The 26,256-nt window shown below is 45.3% G+C and overlaps 1 protein-coding gene across 1 annotated transcript in view; it reads right to left on the bottom strand.

Moving 5' to 3' along the window:
* The window catches only part of LOC144784228 (vomeronasal type-2 receptor 26-like), a 217,374-nt gene that overhangs the window by 149,594 nt on the left and 41,524 nt on the right, over positions 1–26,256 (bottom strand). The window contains exon 3 of the mRNA XM_078662877.1: positions 8,560–9,387. Coding sequence (XP_078519003.1) covers positions 8,560–9,387 — 828 coding nt within the window. The remainder of the gene's footprint in view (positions 1–8,559; positions 9,388–26,256) is intronic.

Raw genomic sequence — 26,256 nt, 5'->3', positions numbered from 1 at the left:
AGCCTAGAGAGGGAGGTAGGCTTGCCTCTCATCGAGATACCTGTAGATCAAGAAGGTCCCTATGTTCATAGTCAAGTATTAGGGAAAGACAGAAAGTTTTTGATTGATACAGGGGCAAGTAGGACCACAATTAGTCACGCCGAAGTTCCAGGGGCTCCGCTCTCAGGCTCAAGAAATGTTTCCCTTGGATTTTCAGGAAAGCCGATTGTAAATGAAATATCAAAGCCAGTTACTCTAGAAGTAGGTCCATTGTCCCGTACTACTGATCTGTTACTTACTAAGTCATGTCCAGAAAATCTATTAGGCATTAAAACACTGAAAGAGTTAGGTGCAGTTATATGCTGTTCCCCAGAGGGAATACGTCTGTTCCTACGTGACTTCAAGGGTCACTATGTATTACGAGATTTTGATCCCAGATTGTCCAATGTTCCGCAGCATTTATGGGCGCAAGGTCCAACTGATGTAGGGTACATGCAAATCACACCCCATCGTGTGACTCTCAAGCCAGGTGTAGTGTTACCACGAATCAGACAGTACAGATTGCCACCTGAGGCTGTAGCAGCCTTATCTAAAATTATTGACGAGCTCATCGCTCAAGGAGTAGTTGTAGAAACTGACTCCAATGTATGCAATTCTCCGATCATTCCAGTCATGAAACGTACTGATCCAAATGCACCCCCAGTATATCGATTAGTGATTGACCTACGAGAACTTAATAAATGTATTATTCCTCAGTACCCAGTTGTCCCAGACATCTCTTCCCTATTGACAGCCATTGATTCCGAAGCCACGTTCTTTACTGTAATAGACCTCAAGAACGCATTTTTTAGTGTTCCAATTCATCCAGACAGCCAGTTTCTTTTCGGATTCTGTTTAAATGGAAGGAGGCATATGTTCACACGAGCTCCTCAAGGTTTCACAGAAAGTCCTAGTATTTACAGTCAAGCACTTAAGAGACAACTTGATAATGTTCACATGCCAACTGACACTGCCCTGCTCCAGTATGTCGATGATCTATTGATCACAGCCCGTTCTGAACGTGACTGCGAGCGAGCGTCACTGACGGTTCTGTATTTCCTAGCCGAGATGGGGCACAAGGTGTCCCCTTCGAAGCTTCAATTCTGTGTCCAGCAAGTGGTATACTTAGGACACTTACTGTCCAAGAGGGGTAGGCAGTTGACACCAGACCGTATCCAGTTAATAGCGAGTCTTCCTCAGCCCAAGACCCAGAAGGAGGTACGTGCTTTTATCGGCCTTACTTCTTATTGCAGACAATGGATTCCTCAGTATGCATTCCTAGCCAAGCCACTGATACAGTTAACGACACAGGAGGCAGCCGTACCGACTGTCCTCCCCTGGACATCTGAACACACACTTAGTTTCAATGAGTTAAAGAAAGCTTTATGCCAAGCTCCAGTTCTAGCTACACCGAACTACAGTAAGCCTTTTACACTTTTCGTCACGGAACGTGAAGGTACAGCATTATCTGTTCTCACACAAGATCAAGCAGGACAATACAAACCATGTGCTTATTTTTCGAGCACATTAGATCCCGTAGCCCAGGCTCTACCTGCGTGCCTCAAGTCAGTTGCAGCCACAGCACTAGCTATCAGACAAAGTGATTCCATAGTATTAGGACACTCCCTGACAGTACAAGTTCCACACTCCGTGGAAGTTCTTTTAAATCGAACACAAACTCAGCACTTGACAATTGCACGTTTAACAGGTTATGAATTGACACTGTTCCAGCCACACATAGAAATCAGACGCTGCAACGTTCTCAATCTTGCTACACTGTTACCATCAGCTAATTCAAATTCTGCCGCACACGATTGTGTGGAAGTAGTTAATATTGTGACTAAGCCAAGACAAGATCTGACAGATATTCCATTACCAGATCCCGACCTGACACTTTATGTGGATGGTTCATGCATGAGAACTAGTACAGGAGAATTAGTCGCCGCGTATGCAGTGACTACTGACACCGAAGTTATAGAGACACACCGCATCGATACTCTGTCCGCTCAAGCAGCAGAGCTAGTTGCTCTGACACAAGCCTGCATACACGCCAAGAACCTGAAAGTTAATGTTTACACAGATTCACGCTACGCATTTGGAGTCGTACACGACTTTGGAGTGCTCTGGCAGGAGAGAGGTTTCATGACTTCTCATGGAACCAAGATTCAGCATGGTCTCCTTATTCAAGCTCTGTTAGATGCAATACATTTACCGACATCCATTGCTATCATGAAATGCAAAGCACATACGAAAGTCACTGACATTATTTCCCAGGGTAACGATCTAGCAGATCGCACAGCCAAGCTTACAGCTCAGACTCCAGACATTCCAGTTAATCCGACACAGACACACACTCCAGATCCGACTACATGTATGACAGTTAAGGACCCTACTCAAGATGTCATAGATATCCAGTTACATGCTACTCCCGAAGAAATCAAGAAACGGTCCGAACAAGGAGGGGTCCAGACAGATCAAGGATGGGTGACGAAGGGTAAAGCCACATGGTTTCTCCCCGACTCTATGGTTCAAGTCATTATCAATACCGCACATAGTCCAGCACATTTAGGAGAAAAAGCTATGTTAGACAGTATCCAGAACATTTGGTTCAACAAGCATTTACGAGCTGCAGCCAAGCAGAAAGTCCGTACCTGTATGATATGTTGTCAGTTTAATCCAGGTAAAAGTGTCCCGGTGGAACAAGGTGGATTCCAGCCTCCTGACCACCCTTTTGAAGTCCTCCAGATGGATTATATTCAGATGGAGCGATGTCGAGGTTTCAAGTATGTCCTTGTAGTTGTATGCGCTTTGTCTAGGTGGACAGAGGCATATCCAGTCCCAGATTACACAGCCACGACCACTGCCAAGCAGTTGGTTCGTGAGTTCTTCCCCCGTTACGGACTCCCTAGGGTCGTATATTCTGATAACGGCCAGCCATTCTCCTCAGAGTTAATGAAGCACGTTTCCCTTTTGTTAGGGTACCAGTGGAAGTTCCATTGTGTACGCCATCCTGAAGCAGCAGGTCTCGTAGAGAGACATAACCAGACCCTGAAAATCCGCATAGCAAAAGTTTGTAAAGAGAAAGGTGTGGACTGGCTAGTAGCTCTGCCAGTCGCTTTGTTCTATATGCTCATGGTCGCACATTCCAGATCAGGTCTGTCCCCGTACGAGGTCGTTTTCGGCCGCCCCCCTAACATGTGGGGTACCCCTAGACCCCGAAGTATTACCGATGTTTCAAGTAATATGCTGACAGATTACCTAGCTTCCTTGATGTCTGCCCTCAACTCTTGTCGTTCACAGGTTGCCGCCGCATTTCCAGACAATACCGAGGTGGCACCGCATGAAATCGTTCCCGGATCCATGGTCTTAGTTCGCAATTTTGATCGCTCAAGTCCGCTGGAGCCACGCTGGAAGGAGCCCCGACAGGTCCTCCTCGCCACCCGTACAGCCGTGAAGTTGGAGGGTCGCAAAGGCTGGGTGCATCTTTCGCACATAAAGAAATTTTATGGATTGAAACGAGTTTCAAAGAACTTTTCCCAGGATTTGAAAGACTGCCAAAGTACTATTCTCAAGGACTGTCCCGCAAAGAACAATGATACTGCACCCTCACTGTTAGAGAAAACTCCGCAACAGGAGTATAAGTTGAAACTCCGGTCTAGTAAAATAAGTCAGCCAGTTTGATTGTCTAAGTCCTCCCCTAGGTGAAACGGTTAGACTGTTTCTGACATGTATAAAATAGACCCCCATAGTGAGAGAGTTAGTCAAAACTCAATCCGATGTATCGTTTTTCTAAGTTTCGTTTTATTTCTCAGCATTATGATTTCCTGCACCAGTTATGCATTTTATCTGTATTTTCCAGTTTCTCATGTAAATAAGTCTTCTAATGTTACAGCAGAGCACACGTTTAGTGATCTGCCTCCTCACGAACTCTCTTACCGCCTCGCTATGCGTAATAATACTTTTATCCGCATGTTACATCATTCACACCAGACCAGCAATGCCACAAATTGTTGGGTATGTGGTCGACTCCCCCCTTTCCAGATACCAAAGGGAGTTCTGCCACTCTTTCCTTATCCTTTTTCACATAATGGTTCGTGTGGAGCATGGTCCACGTTAACGTCATCCTCAACAGATATGTCTTTTCTAAACAGTACATGTTTTCCAGACAAGCAAGGTCTTTCCCATAGAACCGGGTTAGATCTAGAAAATGAAGTGTATAATTTAGGTAATTATTCTTCGAATTTCATGGTCCTGAATGTTCAGTCTGATACTACTCCAGACTTACCTGCTATTTCAGTGCTACCAGTCAAAGGCGAATTATGTGTCCGAAATAATGGTTCCGTACATGTAGGACATAGTGATTGTACTACTATTGTCAAGTATAGTGACAGTGGGAAATCTATTTTCAAAGCTTCACGTCATTCATATTTTATTTGTGGTCAGACCGCATATGTTCGTCTGCCCCTCGATTGGGAGGGAACCTGTTACATTGCCTTCCTACTGCCACCAGTTTTCCTAGCCCCATCTGATTATCATAGAAACACACATCTAGTACACATTAGACATAGAAGGGAGATCGAGTCCCCAATTGTCGATTATACTGAAACTGCTCTAGAACAGTATACAGATTTCAATAGAGGTTTCTTCTTCTTTATAGGACCTATCCAGAATAGTAAGCTAATCCGTAGATTAACCAGAACCCTCGAAGCTGTAGTGAATGAGACTGCCTCTGCTCTAGGTAACTTAACCGAAGAGCAATCTGCTATGAGATTTGTAGTTTTGCAAAATCGTCTCGTCCTTGACGTCATACTGGCCGATAGGGGCGGGGCATGTAGAGTCATCGGATCTAGTTGCTGCATTTTCATTCCAAATAACGCGCCGTCTGTTTATTCAGCTATAACCAGACTTCATAAAATTGCCCATCTGTTACACCAAAATCCAGGCACCTGGACATGGTCCGGTTGGCTCTGGAGTATAATTTCCGCCTGGGGATGGAAAGTATTGTCCTTTCTAGGTATTGCAGTAGCGATCATATTCAGCTGCTGCCTCTGTATACAATGTGGCCCTGCGATTTGCGGCATTTGTGCTACATCCTGTATTCCTAGTATAACTCCTAGTCCCAAGTCCCGTTCTAAATCCCGTTCCAAGAAAATTCGAGACGAACAAATGATACTGTATGAAATGATAGATGGTATCATGAATATTGATGTTTCCTGATGGAAACGTAGTGACAAGGAGGGAATGTGGAAAAGTAAATTTTGCCATGTTCTGTGTCCCTACGTGTCATCCATCATATGTTATGTGTGCATGATTAATATGCATATGTTATTCCCCATGTTCGATTAAAGACGCAATTATAGTTGTGTCCACCTCTAGTATGCCAGTTTCCAGTTCTCGTGAATACAACGAGTATTAGGCCTATGTAAAGCTACGTTGCCACGTTTCTCAGTGTGCACGTTATTTCATTGAAAAGTCCCCGTTTCTAGGCCTCAAAAGGGCCCGGATTCAGCTCCTGTCTCCTGAAGCCCTCGCTGAGGAGCGATACAGCCCCCACCTGTATCCTCGACCCTTCACTTACTTCCTGCCTCACAGTGTGCCAAGAGTATGTTATGATTCCAGTTATCAGTTCAGTCCTCCTTCTCTGCATTCCTAAAGCTACTGAATCGCATCAATAGCTTCCGTCATTGTCTAGCCTTTACGGCTCCATGTAAGAGAAATACTGCATTTAATGGTCATTTAATATTCTTCATCACGCACTACATGTAGAATAATGCATGCTCCAGTCTTAGAGTCTGTTAGCCTTTCCCCTCCTGACTTCTAGTTTATATCAACATGTTCCCTAAACATCAGATACTAGATACTGCTTAGGTACATGTCGCCCTGACTCTCCAGACTTCAGTCTCTGCTCCTAGCACAGAGTTCATAGCCCCCAGCTTCTCCTAGTGATACGTCATTGCCAGTTTGCGCGCACCATCAGGTTAGAGGTCCCGGCTCCTTAGGTAGCCCCCTCCATGGTTTCCGCCCCATCCATGACATATTCTGTTACGTGTGCATCACATGTCTATGTATACGCCCTGTTACACCTTCTTTTCACCCTTATCTTTCGCGACTGCTACGCGTCACGCCTATTGCTCCACCCACTGCTACGCCTATTGCAATGTAATGCTATGTGTTTGCGTTATGTATATATGCTCATGTACTGTTATTAAAAAGTCAGTCTTGCCCCGATCCTGACTCCGGCAGCGCTGCCAGGGCTTGCCATTCTGTTCCCGTGCAGGTTGTCCTGTTCCTGTCCTTATGCTGTATTAAACCTGCAAAACTCCCACTACCTCGAATCTTGACTCTTATTTATTGAGCTATCTGTTATTCATTTATGCATTCAAAAAGAGAGGTATTATTTATTTATTTACCACACCAAGACAATTCGAGACGAGCAAATGATACTGTATGAAATGATAGATGGTATCATGAATATTGATGTTTCCTGATGGAAACGCAGTGACAAGGAGGGAATGTGGAAAAGTAAATTCTGCCATGTTCTGTGTCCCTACACGTCCTCCATCATATGTTATGTGTGCATGATTAATATGCTTATGTATTCCCCATGTTCAATTAAAGACGCAATTACAGTTGTGTCCATCTCTAGTATGCCAGTTTCCAGTTCTCGTGAATACTACGAATATCAGGCCTATGTAAAGCTACGTTGCCACGTTTCTCAGTGTGCACGTTATTTCATTGTAAAGTTCCCGTTTCTAGGCCTCAAAAGGGCCCGGACACCAGATTCAGCTCCTGTCTCCTGAAGCCCTCGCTGAGGAGCGACACGGCCCCCACCTGTGTTCCTGACCCTTCACTTACTTCCTGTCTCACAGTGCCCGGTTCAGCCTGGCTCTGCCTCTGAGTCTGCCCAGAGTATGTTATGATTCTAGTTATCAGTCCAGCCCTCCTTCTCTGCATTCCTAAAGCTACTGAATCGCATCAATAGTTACCGTCATAGTCTAGCCTTTACGTCTCCATGTAAGAGAAATACTGCATTTAATGATCATTTAATATTCTTCATCACGCACTACATGTAGAAAAATGCATGATCCAGTCTTAGAGTCTGTTAGCCTTTCCCCTCCTGATTCTTAGTTTATATCAACATGTTCTCTAAACATCAGATACTAGATACTGCTTAGGTACATGTCGCCCCGACTTTCCAGACTTCAGTCTCTGCTCCTAGTACAGAGTTCATAGCCCCCAGTTTCTCCTAGTAACACGTCATTGCCAGCTTGCGCGCACCACCAGGTTAGAGGTCCCGGCTCCTTAGGTAGCCCCCTCCATGTTTCCGCCCCATTCATGACATATTCTGTTACGTTTGCATCACATGTCTATGTATACGCCCTGTTACACCCACTTTCACCCTTATCTTTCGCGACTGCTACGCGTCACGCCTACTGCTCCACCCACTGCTCCGCCTATCATATGTATTGTAATGCAACTGTTTTAGTATATATGCTTGTGCACTGTTATTAAATGTTATTCCTTTACGCCAGTCCTTTCCCCAGGCAGCTGCCATCCTATTCCTGTGCAGGTTGTCCTGTTCCTGTCCTTTATGCTGTAATAAACCTGCAAACTCCTACTACCTCGAATCTTGACTCTTATTTATTGAGCTATCTGTTATTGCTATGCCTAGTCAAACCTAGATCCGGTATTATTTATTTATATACCACACTAAGATGAAACTTAATTACCAACATTTAAAAAAATACATTACACAATATAAAGATTCCCAAAATCATTTAGGAATAGAATGTCGAGGACTATATCTAGCAAACGACTGGACGCGTTGAGGCAGATTTATTATGATTTTGATTATCCAGTCCTGCAGCCAAAGTTGCTGCGTTGTGTTATGTTAAAGGTGGGGGAGAACAGTACCATAAGTACTAAGATGAGGCGCGGTGCCTTGATCCCTCTGTGGGGCTGCCTTAGGATGCCTTGAGACCATGTACCATAGAGCTAGTGTGTGTGCTAGCTCTCAAGAAGGAGACTCTTCCTGAACAAAATGCTGTGCTTTTGCCAAGTTGAACACTTGTTTGAAGATATTTTGCATTTTGTACAGTTCAGCTCACATGCAATGTTGATAAAGGTTGGAGAAAATAAACCTTCTTGAGGCATAAATCTTTGGTGCATAGTTCTATCCACCTTTTTCAATGATTTGGGATTTGATAAAAAATAGCTCAAAACACTAGTATTTGTTACTTTAGGGATATTTTCAAACACAAATGCAGGTTTGCACTGGACATTAATCCCAAATCAAGCCTTTGCTCCAGTTTGCATCAACTCTTGATGAAATGCTGCAAACTGTCTTCACACCATGAACTTATCCTTATTAGTTGGGACAGGGGCTCAGAAGTGACTCATACTGACAAATAACACTGTGTACACACAGCCTGATTAGGGAAATGAGTTTATCTCTATGGGAATAACATCAAATGTGCACTATGTGTGTCATATTATATTTGATTGACATATATATTTAGAATTAGAAAGTGACTCTCCTACCTGCCATGGTTGGAAGTCCTTCTCTAGACTTTCACTCTCTGAGGGATGTCCTGAGTGGGCCTTGGATGAGATCATGTTGTGTAAGGCGTGAGCCACGGCGTAGACCGCAGTGTGAACACTGTAAGTAATGTAGAAATTGTAAGCATCGTATTCAGCGAGAGGAACCTCTCTCATTGTGTGATCCCTTTTGCAATGAGGGAAGATGGATTCATAAGCAAAGGTCCCATCCGGTAGAGCAGGCGCGCACTCGAATTCTCCCGCCCACAACTGCACAAACATGTAATTGTCTGAGAAATTGAAAGGATTCACACTGTACAGGAAATGTGTCAATCCTGGAATCTCTCCCTTAGGAATGGCAAATTCCAGTGAGCCATTGAGCACACTCATTCCAGAGTAATAAATAAAATCTTTCAGATGCGATGTGACTGCAGAAGTGATATATAATATGGTAGTCAGTCCTTTCAAGTAAGAAATGAGGCTATGATCCATGTAAACTTTTGAACAGCGAACTATCACCACACTGACAGAATAACCACGGATTCTTTTAACAAGTTGTATTGCCTCTTCCCACTTGAAGTAAGGGGGCTTGAGGAGCCTTTCCAAGAAGGCCACACAGCCCCCACTGTTGCTGATCTCTCTCTCCAGCTCCTCACCGGCCCTCCTGCCGCTCTCATCATCTGATATCAGGATCCCAACCCAGGTCCAGCCAAAGTGCTTGAGCAACCGGGCGATGGCACGCGCCTCGTGCATGTCATTGGGGACGGTGCGGTAAAAGGATGGGAAGCGATGTCTGTCACTGAAGATTGGATCCATGGCACCATAGCTGACCTGAGGAAGACATGGACATGATCTATTAGACATATTGCACCACCGTGCACTAAAACGCATCAGTGGCCAAAGGTGCGCGCCTTGAGGATCTCATTGGGGACAGTGCGGTAAAAGGATGGGCACTGATGCCTGTCATTGAAGATTGGATCCATGGCACCATAGCTGATCTGAGGAAGACACAGACATGAGCTATGAGACTTATTGCACCACCCTCCACTAGCATCAGTGGCCAATGGTGCGTGGCTTGTGGATCTCATTGGGGACAGTGTGGTAAAAGGATGAGAACTGATGCCTGTCATTGAAGACTGGACCCATGGCTCCATAGCTGACCTGAGGAAAAGATAGACATTACCTATTAGACTTATTGCACCACCCTCCACTAAAGAGCATCAGTGGCTGATGGCCCATGCCTCATAGATCTCATTCAGGACAGAGCTGTAAAAGGATGGGAAGTGACAACTATCATTGAAGATTGGATCCATGGCACCATAGCTGACCTGAGGAAGATACAGACATGAGCTATTAGACATATTGCACCACCCTTCACTAAAGAGCATCAATGGCCGATGGTGTGTGGCTTGTGGGGACAGAGCTGTAAAAGGATGGGCACTGATGCCTGTCATTGAAGATTGGATCCATGGCACCATAGCTTATGTGATGAAGACATTGACATGAGTCATATTGCACCACCCTCCACTAAAGAGCATCAGTGGCCGATGGCCCACGCCTCAGAGCTCTCCTTCAGGACAGAGCTGTAAAAGGATGGGAAGCGATGCCTGTCATTGAAGACTGGATCCATGGCACCATAGCTGACCTGAGGAAGACATAGACATGAGCTATTAGACACTGTACAAAGCGATGGGTGTATCAAGGTGTTTTATGCAGAAGTCCTGCAGTTTGTGCGCCTACAGCAAATCCCTTCAGTTCCAATGCGCTTTCTCATTCCTGGAAGTCTGCTGCCTCTACCCAGTGAAATTCATCAAATATGTTCATACCCTTTGCTTGAATCTGAATAGAATCAATCTATGAGTTTGTACTCCTCACCAGAAGCACTCCCACTAGACACCGTCTTTGCAGATGCTCTGGTTGATTTGGCGCACTGCGCCTCTTGGCCTATTTAATGGGAGTTGGGCTGTGGACACGCTGCGGAAAGTAAGCCACATCACATTGACTTTTAAAAATGTTATTTGATTTTGTTGCATGCTGTTTTTACTTGATACTGCCTTAAGAATCGCTCATAAATCAATTGCACTATCTGCACTTGGAAAGTACGAGCCAGAACAAGTCCACTTTTATTTAAATATCAATTGCTGCTAAGAATAGGCAACTGCTGATAGTCTGTTGCACTGTTTCTTGACTGTGCTTTTGTACATTTAGCTGAAGCAAAGCTTCAGCGACAGGGCCACCATTGTTACCCCTGTCTTAGGCACTTCCACTAGACGCCATCCCGGTAAGTGCAGTTTATTTTGCACAGCTCACGTCCCTCCCTACTTAATGGCACACTGGCTGTGGACACGCCCTTTGGGTGCACCAGTGGCGTCCTGAAGGTGTGCCAAAGGCACGTGTGTCCTCACCCTGCCACGCATCGACCACGCACAGCTCCAGACACTATGCTAGTTCCCCCCACAACACGGACCTCTGCATGACCTTAGCCCTCAGGTAAAGCACAGAAGTTACTCGAGGGAAGAACATCTTGCCCTGAGACCCACTTTTTCTCAGTTACAATGCCATGTTCCATGCTAGTGAGTCAACAATGAGGTCATCTCTGCAGAAGCTACAAGATGGATAGCGCCAATATACAAAGGGAAGGGAGTCCTCCATGTTTGGTTTATTAAAGGAAGATCCCTCTGTAAACATGCCATAGAAGCCACATCCCTGCTGAAGGTCACAGGGACAGGTCTTCTATTCATTACAGAAACATGAGCCTCACCGGACAAAAATCCAGAATTTGGGCAGGTTTTCCCTGAGAGATATGGGATACAGGTAACCAGAAAAGGCAGATTTGGAGGTGGTGTGGTATATAAATAAATAATACCGGATCTAGGTTTGACTGGACATAGTAATAACAGATAGCTCAATAAATAAGAGTCAAGATTCGAGGTAGTAGGAGTTTGCAGGTTTAATACAGCATAAGGACAGGAACAGGACAACCTGCATGGGAACAGGATGGCAGGGCCCTGCAGGGGGGACAGGGAATGAGCGCGCTAACTTTAATAACAGTACACAAGCATATATACTAAAACAGTTGCATTACAATACATACGATAGGCGGAGCAGTGGGTGTGGTCAATAGCAGTCGCGAAAGATAAGGGTGAAAGTGGGTGTAACAGGAGGCGTATACATGGACATGTGATGTAAACGTAACAGAATATGTCATAAATGGGGCGGAGACATGGAGGGGGCTACCTAAGGAGCCGGGACCTCTGACCTAGAGGGGCGCGCAAACTGACAATGACGTGTTACTAGGAGAAGCTGGGGGCTATGAACTCTGTGCTAGGAGTAGAGACTGAAGTCTGGAGAGTCAGGGCGACATGTACCTAAACCCTATCTAGTATCTAATGTTTAGAGGACATATTGATATAAACTAAGAGTCAGGAGAGGAGAGGCTAACAGACTCTAAGACTGGAGCATGCATCATTCTACATGTAGTGCGTGTTGAAGAATATTAAATGACCATTGAATACAGTATTTCTCCTACATGGAGACGTAAAGACTAGACAATGACGGAAACTATTGATGCGATTCAGTAGCTTAGGAATGCAGAAAAGGAGGGCTGGACTGATAACTAGAATCATAACATACTCTTGGCAGACTCGTAGGCAGAGCCAGGCCGAGCCGGGCACTGTGAGGCAGGAAGTAAGTGAAGGGTCGAGGATACAGGTGGGGGCTGTATCGCTCCTCAGCGAGGGTTCAGGAGACAGGAGCTGAATCTGGTGTCCGGGCCCTTTTGAGGCCTAGAAACGGGGACTTTACAATGAAATAACGTGCACACTGAGAAACATGGCAACGTAACTTTACATAGGCCTAATACTCGTAGCTTTCACGAGAACTGGGAACTGGCATACTAGAGATGGACACAACTGTAATTGCGTCTTTAATCAAACATGGGGAATACATATGCATATTAATCATGCACACATAGCATAAGATGGGGGACACGTAGGGACACAGAACATGGCAAAATTTACTTTTCCACATTCCCTCCTTGTCACTACGTTTCCATCAGGAAACATCAATATTCATGATACCATCTATCATTTCATACAGTATCATTTGCTCGTCTCGAATTGTCTTGGAACTGGATTTAGAACGGGACTTGGGACTAGGAATACAAGAGGTAGCACAAATGCCACAAATCGCAGGGCCACATTGTATACAGAGGCAGCAACTGAATATGATTGCTACTGCAATACCCAGAAATGACAATACTTTCCATCCCCAGGCGGAAATTATATTCCAGAACCAACCGGACCATGTCCAGGTGCCTGGATTTTGGTGTAACATATGGGCAATTTTATGAAGTCTGGTAATAGCTGAATAAACAGACGGTGCGTTATTAGGAATGAAAATGCAGCAACTAGATCCGATGACTCTACATGCCCCGCCCCTATCGGCCAGTTTGACGTCAAGGACGAGACGATTCTGGAGCACGACAATTCTCATAAAGGATTGCTCTTCGGTTAAGTTACCTAGAGCAGAAGTAGTCCCAATCACTACTGCCTCGAGTGTTCTGGTTAATCTACGTATCAGTTTACTATTCACGACAGTACCTAAATAGGGGAAGACACCTTTATTGATATCTATGTATTGTTCTAGAGCGGTTTCAGTATAATCGACAATCGGGAGGTCTCTCTTGTGTCTAGTATGTACTAGGTGAGAATTCCTATGATAGTCAGGTGGGGCTAGAAAAACTGGTGGCAGTAGGAAGGCAATGTAACAGGTTCCCTCCCAATCGAGGGGGCATACGAACATATGCGGTCTGACCACAAACAAAATAAGAATGACGTGAAGCTTTGAAAATAGATTTCCTACTGTCACTATACTTGACAATAGTAGTACAATCACTATGACCTACATGTACGGAACCATTATTTCGGACACATAATTCACCTTTGACTGGTAATACTGACATAGAGGGTAAGTCTGGAGTAGTATCAGACTGAACATTCAGGACCATAAAATTCGAAGAATAATTACCTAAATTATAAACTTCATTTTCTAGATCTAACCCTGTTCTGTGGGGAAGACCTTGTTTGCCTGGGAAACATGTACTGTTAAGAAAAGACATATCTGTTGAGGATGACGTTAACGTGGACCATGCTCCACACGAACCATTATGTGAGAATGGATAAGGAAACAGTGGCAGAACTCCCTTCGGTGTCTGGAAAGGGGGGAGTCGACCACACACCCAACAATTAGTGGCATTGCTGGTCTGGTGTGAATAATGTAACATGCGGATAAAGGAATTATTTCGCATAGCAAGACGATAAGATAGTTCATGAGGAGGTAGATCACTAAACGTGTGCTCTACTGTAGCAATAGAAGACTTATTTACATGAGAAACTGGAAAACACAAATAAAATGCATAACCTGTGCAGGTAGTCATAAGGCTGAAATATAGCAGAAAACATAAAATAATAGTGCAACTTTTAGAGTTCTCACTAACTCTCTCTCTGTGGGGGTCTATTATATACATGTCAGAAACCGGTCTAACCGTTTCACCTAGGGGAGGACTTAGACAATCAAACTGGCTGACTTATTTTACTAGACCTTAATTTTAGCTTGTACTCCTGCTGCGGAGTTTTCTCTAACAGGGAGGAATCTGTATCATTGTCTTTTGCGGGACAGTCCTTGAGAATAGTACTTTGGCAATCCTTAAAATCCTCGGAAATGTTCTTTGAAACAGTCTTTAGTCCGTAAAATCTTTTCACATGAGACAGGTGGACCCAGCCCTTCCTGCCTTCCAGCTTGACGGCAGTACGGGTGGCCAGGAGGACCTGTTTTGGCTCCTTCCAGCGAGGCTCCAGCGGACTTGAACGATCAAAATTCCGGACAAGAACCATGCATCCGGGAACGATTTCATGCGGTGCCACCTCGGTATTGTCTGGAAATGCGGCGGCAACCTGTGAACGACAAGAGTGTAGGGCAGACATCAAGGAAGCTAGGTAATCTGTCAGCATATTACTTGAAACATCTGTAATACTTCGGGGTCTAGGTGTACCCCACATATTAGGGGGGCGGACGAATACGACCTCATACGGGGACAGACCTGATCTGGAATGTGCGACCATGCGCATATAAAACAAAGCGACTGGCAGAGCTACTAGCCAGTCCACACCTTTCTCTTTACATATTTTAGCAATGCGGATTTTCAGGGTCTGATTATGTCTCTCTACGAGACCGGCTGCTTCAGGATGGCGTACACAATGGAACTTCCACTGGTACCCTAACAAAAGGGAAATATGTTTCATAAGCTCAGATGAGAATGGCTGGCCGTTATCAGAATATACGACTCTAGGGAGTCCGTAGCGGGAGAAGAATTCACGAACCAACTGCTTGGCAGTGGTCGCGGCTGTGTAATCTGTGACTGGATATGCTTCTGTCCATCTGGACAAAGCGCATACAACTACAAGGACATACTTGAAACCTCGACATCGCTCCATCTGAATATAATCCATCTGGAGGACTTCAAAAGGGTGGTCAGGGGGCTGGAATCCACCTTGTTCCACCGGGACACTTTTACCTGGATTAAACTGGCAACATATCATACAGGTACGGACTTTCTGCTTGGCTGCAGCTCGTAAATGCTTGTTAAACCAAATGTTCTGGATACTGTCTAACATAGCTTTTTCTCCTAAATGTGCTGGACTATGTGCGGTATTGATAATGACTTGAACCATAGAGTCGGGGAGAAACCATGTGGCTTTTCCCTTGGTTACCCATCCCTGATCTGTCTGGACCCCTCCTTGTTCGGACCATTTCTTGATTTCATCGGGGGTAGCATGTAACTGGATATCTATGACATCTTGAGTGGGGTCCTTAACTGTCATACAGGTAGTCTGTTCTAGAGTATGTGTCGGTGTCTTGTTAACTGGTATGTCTGGAGTCTGTGCTGTAAGCTTGGCTGTGCGATCTGCTAGATCATTACCTTGAGAAATAGTGTCAGTAACTTTCGTATGTGCTTTGCACTTCATGATAGCAATAGATGTCGGTAAATGTATGGCATCTAACAGAGCTTGAATAAGGAGACCATGCTGAATCTTGGTTCCATGAGAAGTCATGAAACCTCTCTCCTGCCAGAGCACTCCAAAGTCGTGTACGACTCCAAATGCGTAACGTGAATCTGTGTAAACATTGACTTTCAGGTTCTTGGCGTGTATGCAGGCTTGGGTCAGAGCAACTAGCTCTGCTGCTTGAGCAGACAGGGTGTCAATACGGTGTGTTTCTATAACTTCAGTGTCAGTAGTCACTGCATACGCGGCTACTAGTTCTCCTGTACTTGTTCTCATACATGAACCATCCACATAAAGTGTCAGGTCGGGATCTGGTAATGGAATATCTGTCAGATCTTGTCTTGGCTTAGTCATAGTGTTAACTACTTCCACACAGTCGTGTGTGGCAGGATTCGAATTAACTGACGGTAACAGTGTAGCAGGATTTAGAACGTTGCAGCGTCTGATTTCTATGTGTGGCTGGAACAGTGTCAGTTCATAACCTGTTAAACGTGCAATTGTCAAGTGCTGAGTCTGTGTTCGGTTTAAAAGAACTTCCACGGAGTGTGGAACTTGTACTGTCAAGGAATGTCCTAATACTATGGAATCACTTTGTCTGATAGCTAGTGCTGTGGCTGCAACTGACTTGAGGCACGCAGGCAGAGCCTGGGCTACAGGATCTAGTGTGCTCGAAAAATAAGCACAGGGCTTGTATTGTCCTGCTTGATCTTGTGTGAGAACAGATAATGCTGTACCTTCACGTTCTGTGACGAAAAGTGTAAAAGGCTTACTGTAGTTCGGTGTAGCTAGAACAGGAGCTTGACATAAGGCTTTCTTTAACTCATTGAAACTAAGTGTATGTTCAGATGTCCAAGGGAGGACAGTCGATACGGCTGCCTCCTGTGTCGTTAACTGTATCAGTGGCTTAGCTAGAAATGCATACTGAGGAATCCATTGTCTGCAGTAAGAAGTGAGGCCGATAAAAGCACATACCTCCTTCTGGGTCTTGGGCTGAGGAAGACTCGCTATTAACTGGATACGGTCTGGTGTCAACTGCCTACCCCTCTTGGACAGTAAGTGGCCTAAATAGATCACTTGCTGGACACAGAATTGAAGCTTCGAAGGGGACACCTTGTGCCCCATCTCGGCAAGGAAATACAGGACTGTAAGTGATGCTCGCTCGCAAGCACGTTCAGAACGGGCTGTGATCAGTAGATCATCGACATACTGGAGCAGGGCAGTGTCAGTTGGCATGTGAATGTTGTCTAGTTGTCTCTTAAGTGCTTGACTGTAAATACTAGGACTTTCTGTGAAACCTTGAGGAGCTCGTGTAAATTGGTAGCTCCTTCCATTTAAACAAAATCCGAAAAGAAACTGGCTGTCTGGATGAATGGGGACACTGAAAAACGCGTTCTTGAGGTCTATGACTGTAAAAAATGAGGCTTCGGAATCAATGGCTGTCAATAGGGAAGAGATATCTGGGACAACTGGGTACTGGGGAATAATACATTTATTAAGTTCTCGAAGGTCAATCACTAATCGATATACTGGGGGTGCATTTGGATCAGTACGTTTCATGACTGGAATGATCGGAGAATTACATACATTGGAGTCAGTTTCTACAACTACTCCTTGAGCCATGAGCTCGTCAATAATTTTGGATAAGGCTGCTACAGCCTCAGGCGGCAATCTGTACTGTCTGATTCGTGGTAACACTACACCTGACTTGAGAGTCACACGATAGGGTGTGATTTGCATGAAACCTACATCAGTTGGACCTTGCGCCCATAGATGCTGCGGAACATTAGACAATCTTGGATCAAAATCTCGTAATACATAGTGACCCTTGAAGTCACGTAGAAACAATCGTATTCCCTCTGGGGAACAGCAAATAACTGCACCTAATTCTTTCAGTGTTTTAATACCTAACAGATTTTCTGGACATGACTTCGTAAGTAACAGATCAGTAGTGCGGGACAATGGACCTACTTCTAGAGTAACTGGCTTAGATATCTCGTTTACAATAGGCTTTCCTGAAAATCCAAGGGAAACATTTCTAGAGCCTGAGAGCGGAGCCCCTGGAACTTCGGCATGACTGATGGTCGTCCTACTTGCCCCTGTATCAATTAGAAACTTTCTGTCTTTCCCTAGTACTTGACTATGAACATAGGGACCTTCTTGATCTACAGGAATCTCAATGAGAGGCAAGCCTACCTCCCTCTCTAGGCTGTTTCATGAGTACTGTTGATACTCTGGATACTCTGTCTGAGCATACTGGTACATCTGCTGTGTAACATGCTGTGTTGCAGCAATAGGCTGCGGTGCTGGAACTGTCTGTTGTGCATTCTGTGGCTGAGAAGTCTGTGAAACTTGTTCTTGTCTAGGCGGACGTGGTCTTTCTTTAGTCTTACCGGTAGCTATATTGTGTTTCAGAACTGCACACTCGTTTATAAAATGACCTGGCTGTTTACAATAATTACATGTCCCTTTAACGGGACCTGCAGGATGACTGGCTTGATTCGGACCCCTCTTCTGACTGTCTTGAGGAACAGATTGTGCAACTAGTACTTTCATTTTCGTGTCTTTCATACGTTTTCTTTCATGATCTTGCTCTTCTCTGATTCTATTCTGGTGGTACTGGAGCATCTGCAACATTTGGGACGGGGTATTAGCTTGCCATGTGCTTTCGACTTTCAAAACTCGATTCTTAACTTGTGGACTTGAATTCTCGACTAATTTAGTAACAAAAAGATGAGGGTATGACTCGCTACTTGTCTTGAGGCCACTGTTAATACTAAAGCATTTCTCAAATCTAGAATAAAAATCACTAGTGTCTTCGTCTGGTTTCTGTTTACAGGCTGAGATTGCATCCCAGTCTTCCTTTTTAGTGGCTAATAATCTTGGCAAAACTTGTATCAATAATTCAGGTAATTCTTTACATTTCTCTCCAAGACCGGTACCTGGTACTCGTATCTTATCTTCAGCTTCTAGAACTGCCCAATCGATCTTTTTCTCTCCCACCTCCCATTCTTTTTCCTTGAGTTTTTCATATACCCCTGCGGGCAACAGGACCTTTAACATTTTAATAATATCTGGATACGTGTATTCTCCCATACGGAGCATGTCTTTTAATTCTCGGTGGAACCCTGCTGGATCTTTGTCATGACAAGGAATCAATTTCTTCATCTCTAAGAGTTCCATCTTTGTAATCGGGGTGTAAACAAACACTCGTTGCATTTCACCATCCGCTGTCCTAACTGGGTGTACTTCTCGTAACGGATTCTGTCTGTCTATGTAAAACGGTTTACTTTCTGGGGGTGAGACATGAACAAAATGCGGGTTCAGGAACGTTCTATATTTGTGGCGCTGTTCTAGAATGACACTAATTAAATCGGTACCTAGACCTTTCCATCTATACTGGAGTAACTCGTTCAGGACATCATGTAACGGACCTGGATCAGAATGTTGACCCTCATACAATGTGATGAGGTGTTGGATCATATACATACCCACCAGTCGTTGCTCGGCTGGGGGCAGTTTCAGAAACATTTGTGCCACTATTTCGTCTGGAAAAGTGGTAGAATCAGTAATCCATCGGACTGCTGATCGGGCTAGTTCTTGTTCATGCATAGTACTTAACTCACTGTAACCGATTCGTGATTTCAGAATATGATCGGTAGCTTGAAATACTTGTTCTAGAGAACCTTGCTCTGGTGCTGGATGATGAAAGATTTTCTTGTAGTCTAGACGTGAATGTCGGTCGGAAAGTCTCGATTTTCCTACATACGCTATTCTGGCGGGATTCTCGTCCTCTACCTCTTCTGTAGAAGAGTCATTCTCCTTCTCGCTTACTTGTGCTGCTTTACGTTTCTCGTGTAACCTTATTATTTCTTTACGAATTTTCTTGTACATACTCTCTATACTACTGATGGTTCTGTGCTTACCCTCGGCTATATTATCACTCCACCTTGTCAGGATTCTCATTTCGGCTGGATCTTTGGTCGGATAATCTTGTTCCCTTATTAAACAATTAATCAGAAACTTTAATAGCATGAGCTGGATCTCAGCTTTCCTTTGAGACATGGCTTCGCCAATACTTTCTGGATCATCCCCTGTACGGATGAAACGATATATTCTGTCTAGATCTTTCATATTCGGTAGGGTATCCAAATACCCGGTCACCCGTCTTACACGGATGGAATATATAACTGTACTATCATCACCTGCAACTGGATCATAGCGGCATTCAGTAAGAGCTCGTCGGATATCTGCAACGGACTTATATTTGGGCGTACGCTGTAACGCACATTCATGTAACTCGACCAACGTTACACGTTGGTGTGGCGGCGGGGTACCAGGAGGACCTCCTCCTGCGGCCCCTAAACTGGAATCGTCGACTGATACTCTTCGTATTGGCGCGGCGGGAAATTGTAATGTGGGCTGGACCGGGGGTACCGTAGCAGGTACTCCGGTGACTGGAGGAGCAGGATTTACATTATTTACAGGAACTGGCGGAACAGGATTTGCATATTCTGGGACAGTGTCGTCCAAGTAGGACGAAATGAAAATATCAGCTGCGGTCGGTTTGTGACGTAGCTTGGTCGGGACTAATGGTGGCGGAAAATTACTGGATGCCTCCGGGGTCGCTTTTGGCAAGCCCTCGGCAAGAAGAGGATACATACCCTTAATGAGGGCATTTCTCTGTCTGTCTGACTGTTCGGTTTTAACTCGTTCACCTATCTCGATTAGTTCCTTTTCTTGGGCTCTTTCTAAGGATTCTCTACTTAATTCTGACTTTCTGATTTCTTTTTCGGTTCTTTTATGAGATTCTTTGCGCCATAACTCGATGGCATCTTTCTGTGACTGTCTGGCTTTCTTTTTCCACAATGCTTCTTCTACTCGCATGATGCACTCGGCATCCCATGTGCCTGATACAGGCCATCTATACTTTTCTTCTAACTGTTTGGTATACTCTACCCATAAATCTAGATATAATATGGCACTTATGCCGTGCTTCTGATACATAAAGTAACCTGGACTGTCCCTAGGCGGGACAGGAACTGCTGCTTCTAACAGACCTTTTCTAGTTTTCAACTGACGTAGTTTGGAAAATAGCGGCATGACTGAACTGTAATCTAGACACAATACAATACACAATGAACACGATAACTACACCACTTTCATACCACGACATTAAAAATACATGAAGAACATTTAAAATAACAGTTCGAACAGAATACTACCTGGAATACGGAAAACAGAATACATGAATCTTCTCGAGAACAGAACTGACTAGAACAGAAACTAGATGCACTGCTAAAACAGTACGAAACTTACCGGTCTCATAAAGAGACACGTCAGGACCCGCATCCACCTAAGTGGACACTTCATTTTGGGTCTGTGTACCACCAAAACCCACGGACCAGAGTCAATTAAATTGACCCTGTCTAGATACTACCCCAGCAACGGTACTCACCGGGCAGCAAGAACGGAAGGCCTCGGACTGGACTGGACTGCTTCGACGCCGGACGGACGAACTTCAGACTTCAGTTACGGGTGGGCCTCCGGATACCTCGGACCTTGGACTCTCGGCTTGGGCTCTGGTCGGGACTCGCCGCGTTCCTCCACCGCCTCGTCTGGATGCTGGACCGCCACCTCCGTCTCCTCCGTGGGCCTGAGGGATACTTGAAGCAGAAATATCTGCACGTGCACGGTATGGTTCCGTCACGGCTGCAGAGGGTCAGGGGGCCGGCGTGGCTTCACCGGCGCGTGGGGAAAGGGCAAGTCCCTATTCGGGCGCCATTATGTGGTATATAAATAAATAATACCGGATCTAGGTTTGACTGGACATAGTAATAACAGATAGCTCAATAAATAAGAGTCAAGATTCGAGGTAGTAGGAGTTTGCAGGTTTAATACAGCATAAAGGACAGGAACAGAACAACCTGCATGGGAACAGGATGGCAGGGCCCTGCAGGGGGGACAGGGAATGAGCGCGCTAACTTTAATAACAGTACACAAGCATATATACTAAAACAGTTGCATTACAATACATACGATAGGCGGAGCAGTGGGTGTGGTCAATAGCAGTCGCGAAAGATAAGGGTGAAAGTGGGTGTAACAGGAGGCGTATACATGGACATGTGATGTAAACGTAACAGAATATGTCATAAATGGGGCGGAGACATGGAGGGGGCTACCTAAGGAGCCGGGACCTCTGACCTAGAGGGGCGCGCAAACTGACAATGACGTGTTACTAGGAGAAGCTGGGGGCTATGAACTCTGTGCTAGGAGTAGAGACTGAAGTCTGGAGAGTCAGGGTGACATGTACCTAAACCCTATCTAGTATCTAATGTTTAGAGGACATATTGATATAAACTAAGAGTCAGGAGAGGAGAGGCTAACAGACTCTAAGACTGGAGCATGCATCATTCTACATGTAGTGCGTGTTGAAGAATATTAAATGACCATTGAATACAGTATTTCTCCTACATGGAGACGTAAAGGCTAGACAATGACGGAAACTATTGATGCGATTCAGTAGCTTAGGAATGCAGAAAAGGAGGGCTGGACTGATAACTAGAATCATAACATACTCTTGGCAGACTCGTAGGCAGAGCCAGGCCGAGCCGGGCACTGTGAGGCAGGAAGTAAGTGAAGGGTCGAGGATACAGGTGGGGGCTGTATCGCTCCTCAGCGAGGGTTCAGGAGACAGGAGCTGAATCTGGTGTCCGGGCCCTTTTGAGGCCTAGAAACGGGGACTTTACAATGAAATAACGTGCACACTGAGAAACATGGCAACGTAACTTTACATAGGCCTAATACTCGTAGCTTTCACGAGAACTGGGAACTGGCATACTAGAGATGGACACAACTGTAATTGCGTCTTTAATCAAACATGGGGAATACATATGCATATTAATCATGCACACATAGCATAAGATGGGGGACACGTAGGGACACAGAACATGGCAAAATTTACTTTTCCACAGTGGGATGGTGGTGAGCTTCAGCCTTCTATAAAAGTAACTCCACTCCCAGTCCCTCCTACGCCAAAGTGTAAATTAATGGCCCTTAATATTTAGCTGTCTGTCAAATAAGTGTTTGTGACTGCCGCCTGCCTTTTATTATTTGGGTCCTGTTGCTAGGCATTCTTGCGCTTTTGCACACATTTCTGCTATATCGGTTTCTCTGGTCTAATCTAGATGACATTTTAAAATTGCTTAGATAACATTGTTTTAACGTTTTTACCTGGCTGCTCCCACTCCATGTTTTCATCTCCTGCACTTCCCGCTCTGCCCTGGCGGTACCCGGATGTTAGGCGGGTCCACATTGAACAGGGGTTGACGCACTAGTTGTCCGCTCAGCAAAAACTACTTAAGGCACACTGGAGAGTCCGTGCAGCGGGTGCACCGCTGGCGCGCCAAAGGCAAGCGAGACCAGCGCCAGAACCCCATGGAAAACCTGGGCTATACAGTAGACAGCAGTTGTTAGATCTAGATTTAGATTCATGCTAACTGCATGATATGGCCCAGGTGAGCTTGCCTGCCCTGAGTCAAGGCATTGCCAACAGCCCCGACCACGTTTGGAGGAGGGGGAGATTTCCGAACGCTGAGATGTCGGAAGCTCTGAAGGACAGAGATGCGGGAGATATACTCAGCAACTCTCCCAGGCAAGACCAGCATAGAGGCCCTGAGCTAGCTCAGGAAAAGTACCTGCAATGCGTTCTGGTGAATGTACGGTCTGTAGGGAGACACAAATATCAGATTGAAGACCTGATTCAAAGCACAAAATCCAATATAATTTTTCTGACCGAGACTTGGACAGATAACGTCTCGGGTCCAGACTGGAATATAGTGTTACCGAAGGGCTATGCAGTCACCTCACAGGATAGGGAGGAAGGTAGAGGAGAGGGCATAGCGATAATTCACCGGGAATATCTAAAACTGCGAATAGAAGCTATCGTGGATCTACCGGCGGAAGCACGGTACTTCACCATTAACTTAAACAACCTCTTTAACCTTCAGGGACTCCTGATCTATCGTCCACCAGGACCTAAGGCCACGTTTTCGCAGGCACTAGTGACGCATCTGGAATCTTATATAGAGCCTCACCCTTTTATTATTCTTGATGATTTCAATTATTACCTGGAATTAACCAATAATTAAGATACAGGCAGATTACTGGACAATCTGGCACCATTTGGCTTTAGCCAGCTATTTCTGGAACCTACCCACCGGGCAGGCCACACTTTAGACGGCGTCTTTTCTAATAATGCAGAGACTAGTCTGTCGAGAGTGGTAGCCCTCCCATGGTCAGACCCCAATGCGATTTATTTTGATATCAGGGTCATCCTGCCAACTCACCAAATGCAAATGAAACCAGTGAAGGTAAAGACCAGGCGCTGGAATAACGTTCAAGCCGACGATCTAGAAACAGCTCTTGGTCAAGTCCCCCTGTCGCTGGACAAAAACAATAATGAGGCAGCATCTGGGTTCAATGAATGGCTCCTGATTGCAGCTGATCGCGCGGGACCTGAAGAATGGTCGACAGTTAGGAGAGTAAAGCCTCCTTCATCTTGGTACAGCTCTGAGCTGAAGGGCTTGAAAGTTAACTGCAGGAGAGCGGGCGTCTTTGGGCACAAGATTATAGTAAAGATAAGAAAATAACCTATAATCTTGCTCTCCAACAGAATAAAGAGGCAATTATTGCAGCAGAGATTATTCTACACTACCAAGATTGAGGAAGCTGGTAATTCCCCTAAAGAGCTGTTTAAAATGGTTACTCTGCTCTATATATCTCAGCAGGCAAGCACCTTCCAACCAGATCAAAGTATGTGTAACAAACTCGCCAAATCTTTCAAAAACAAGGTCCAAGTAATTTATGATGAGCTCCTGAATGCTCGAATGGGCCCAGACAAGCCAGATCAACTCCAGGCGGAGGCAGATTCAACAGATGCTAGGCTAGCAAGTGTCCCAGTAACCACAAAGGAGGAGGTTTGCAAACTCCTCCTTTCCATAACATCTGGCTCACCCAAAGACCCTTGCCCTGCCACGATCATGCATCTGGCCGCTAGTAGAATCAGAGACAAACTGACTCCGTTAATAAATCAAGTGCTGGAGTCGGGTGGCTAACATGTTTGCTAGAAGAATGCCACGATTAGGCCTATCTTGAAAAAGCCCACCTTAGATCCCACGGAGCCCAAGAACTACCGCCCGATAGCTGGTCTGCCTAAAGCAGCTAAAATCTTGGAGAAGTCGAGGGATAGGGTACTAACTGAGTACCTGGACACCAACAATCTGTTTGCCTCGACTCAGCATGGTTTTCGATCATACCATTCTACAGAATCTGCCTTGATTGTAGCAGCTGAGGAGATGCGAGGAATAGTGGATGGAGGGGGCAAGGCAGTCCTCGTACTATTAGACCTGTCAGCGGCTTTCGACACCGTGAACCACACGATGTTAGTGCAGCGGCTGCAGGAGGTAGGGATCAAGGGCTTAGCCTTGTCCCTCCTATCATCGTTTTTTGAGGAGAGGGAGCACAGCCTGCATTGGGAGGGCATGCAGTCAGATAGTTTCCATCTGCCCTGTGGGGTTCCACAAGGATCAGCATTGTCAACAACAATGTTTAACATCTATGTCATGCCCCTGGACAGACTTATCGGGAAGCATGGTTCTGTCCTGATGTCATACGCAGATTATTCCCAATTTATAATCTTTATAGCTAAACATCCTGAGGATACAGCTATCAGGTTTCATGTGTGCCTTGCTGAGATTATGACCCGGATGAACCATAACTTCCTAAAAATCAATACTAACAAGATGGAGGTCATTGATTTTTTTATTTTTTTTTATTTGTTTATTAGCATAGTATTTCGAGCAGCAACATGCATACATTTCCATATATATACGAGTACACGAACAAACTCAGTGGTACGTATGTGCTTTGCTCAGATCATAGAAAGAAACATAGTGTAATTGATTTTACAATGTCATTGTCATTTCGTATCAAACGAACAGTCCCAACTATACCCGAACCCACCCTCCACCCACATGAAATCCCACCCGACACTCTCTCAATAGGTACATCATGAAAAATATCGACAGATGGCCGATACCCAATGTATGAACACATTATAAGCTGAACACTCAGATAAGGTGTGGCAGCGTGTACTATGGGTCAGGGCCCCTCGCACCCCATCGCATTGCACCGTGGGCCGTACCCTTGCATGGAAGAGTGAAGCAGGGTTTAACTATGTCACAAGTGGCTCCTCACTCGTGTCCTCTCCATCTTCGGCATTGTCAGCCTCAAATGCCCCCACCATGGCGAACCAATCCAGTGAGATCGGAGTCCTCCTGAGCCCCCTGCGTTCCTCTCTCTGTAGGGCCTCACCCTCCGCCTTACCCCAGCGCACAACCTCCGCCCTCCACAGGTCAGGGTCAGGCGGTTTAGACGATTTCCATCTGATCGTGATAGCGCGCTTCGCCAGCAACAGAGCCAGATCTGAGAAGCGCGCCGCCACGGTCCTGGTGCGTGTGGAAGGCCCCAGCCCCAGAATTGTATGTTCTAGTGTGGGGGATCTGGACAGAGCACCAGCCTGTTCAAGGGAGGTATGTACAGTAGACCAGAAATACCCTAGTTTAGGGCATTGCCACAA

Source organism: Lissotriton helveticus, chromosome 10 (assembly GCF_964261635.1).
Source record: "Lissotriton helveticus chromosome 10, aLisHel1.1, whole genome shotgun sequence".
Taxonomy (NCBI): domain Eukaryota; kingdom Metazoa; phylum Chordata; class Amphibia; order Caudata; family Salamandridae; genus Lissotriton; species Lissotriton helveticus.
The sequence above is the reverse complement of the archived record's forward strand: the minus strand, read 5'-3'. Positions and strand labels throughout refer to the sequence as shown.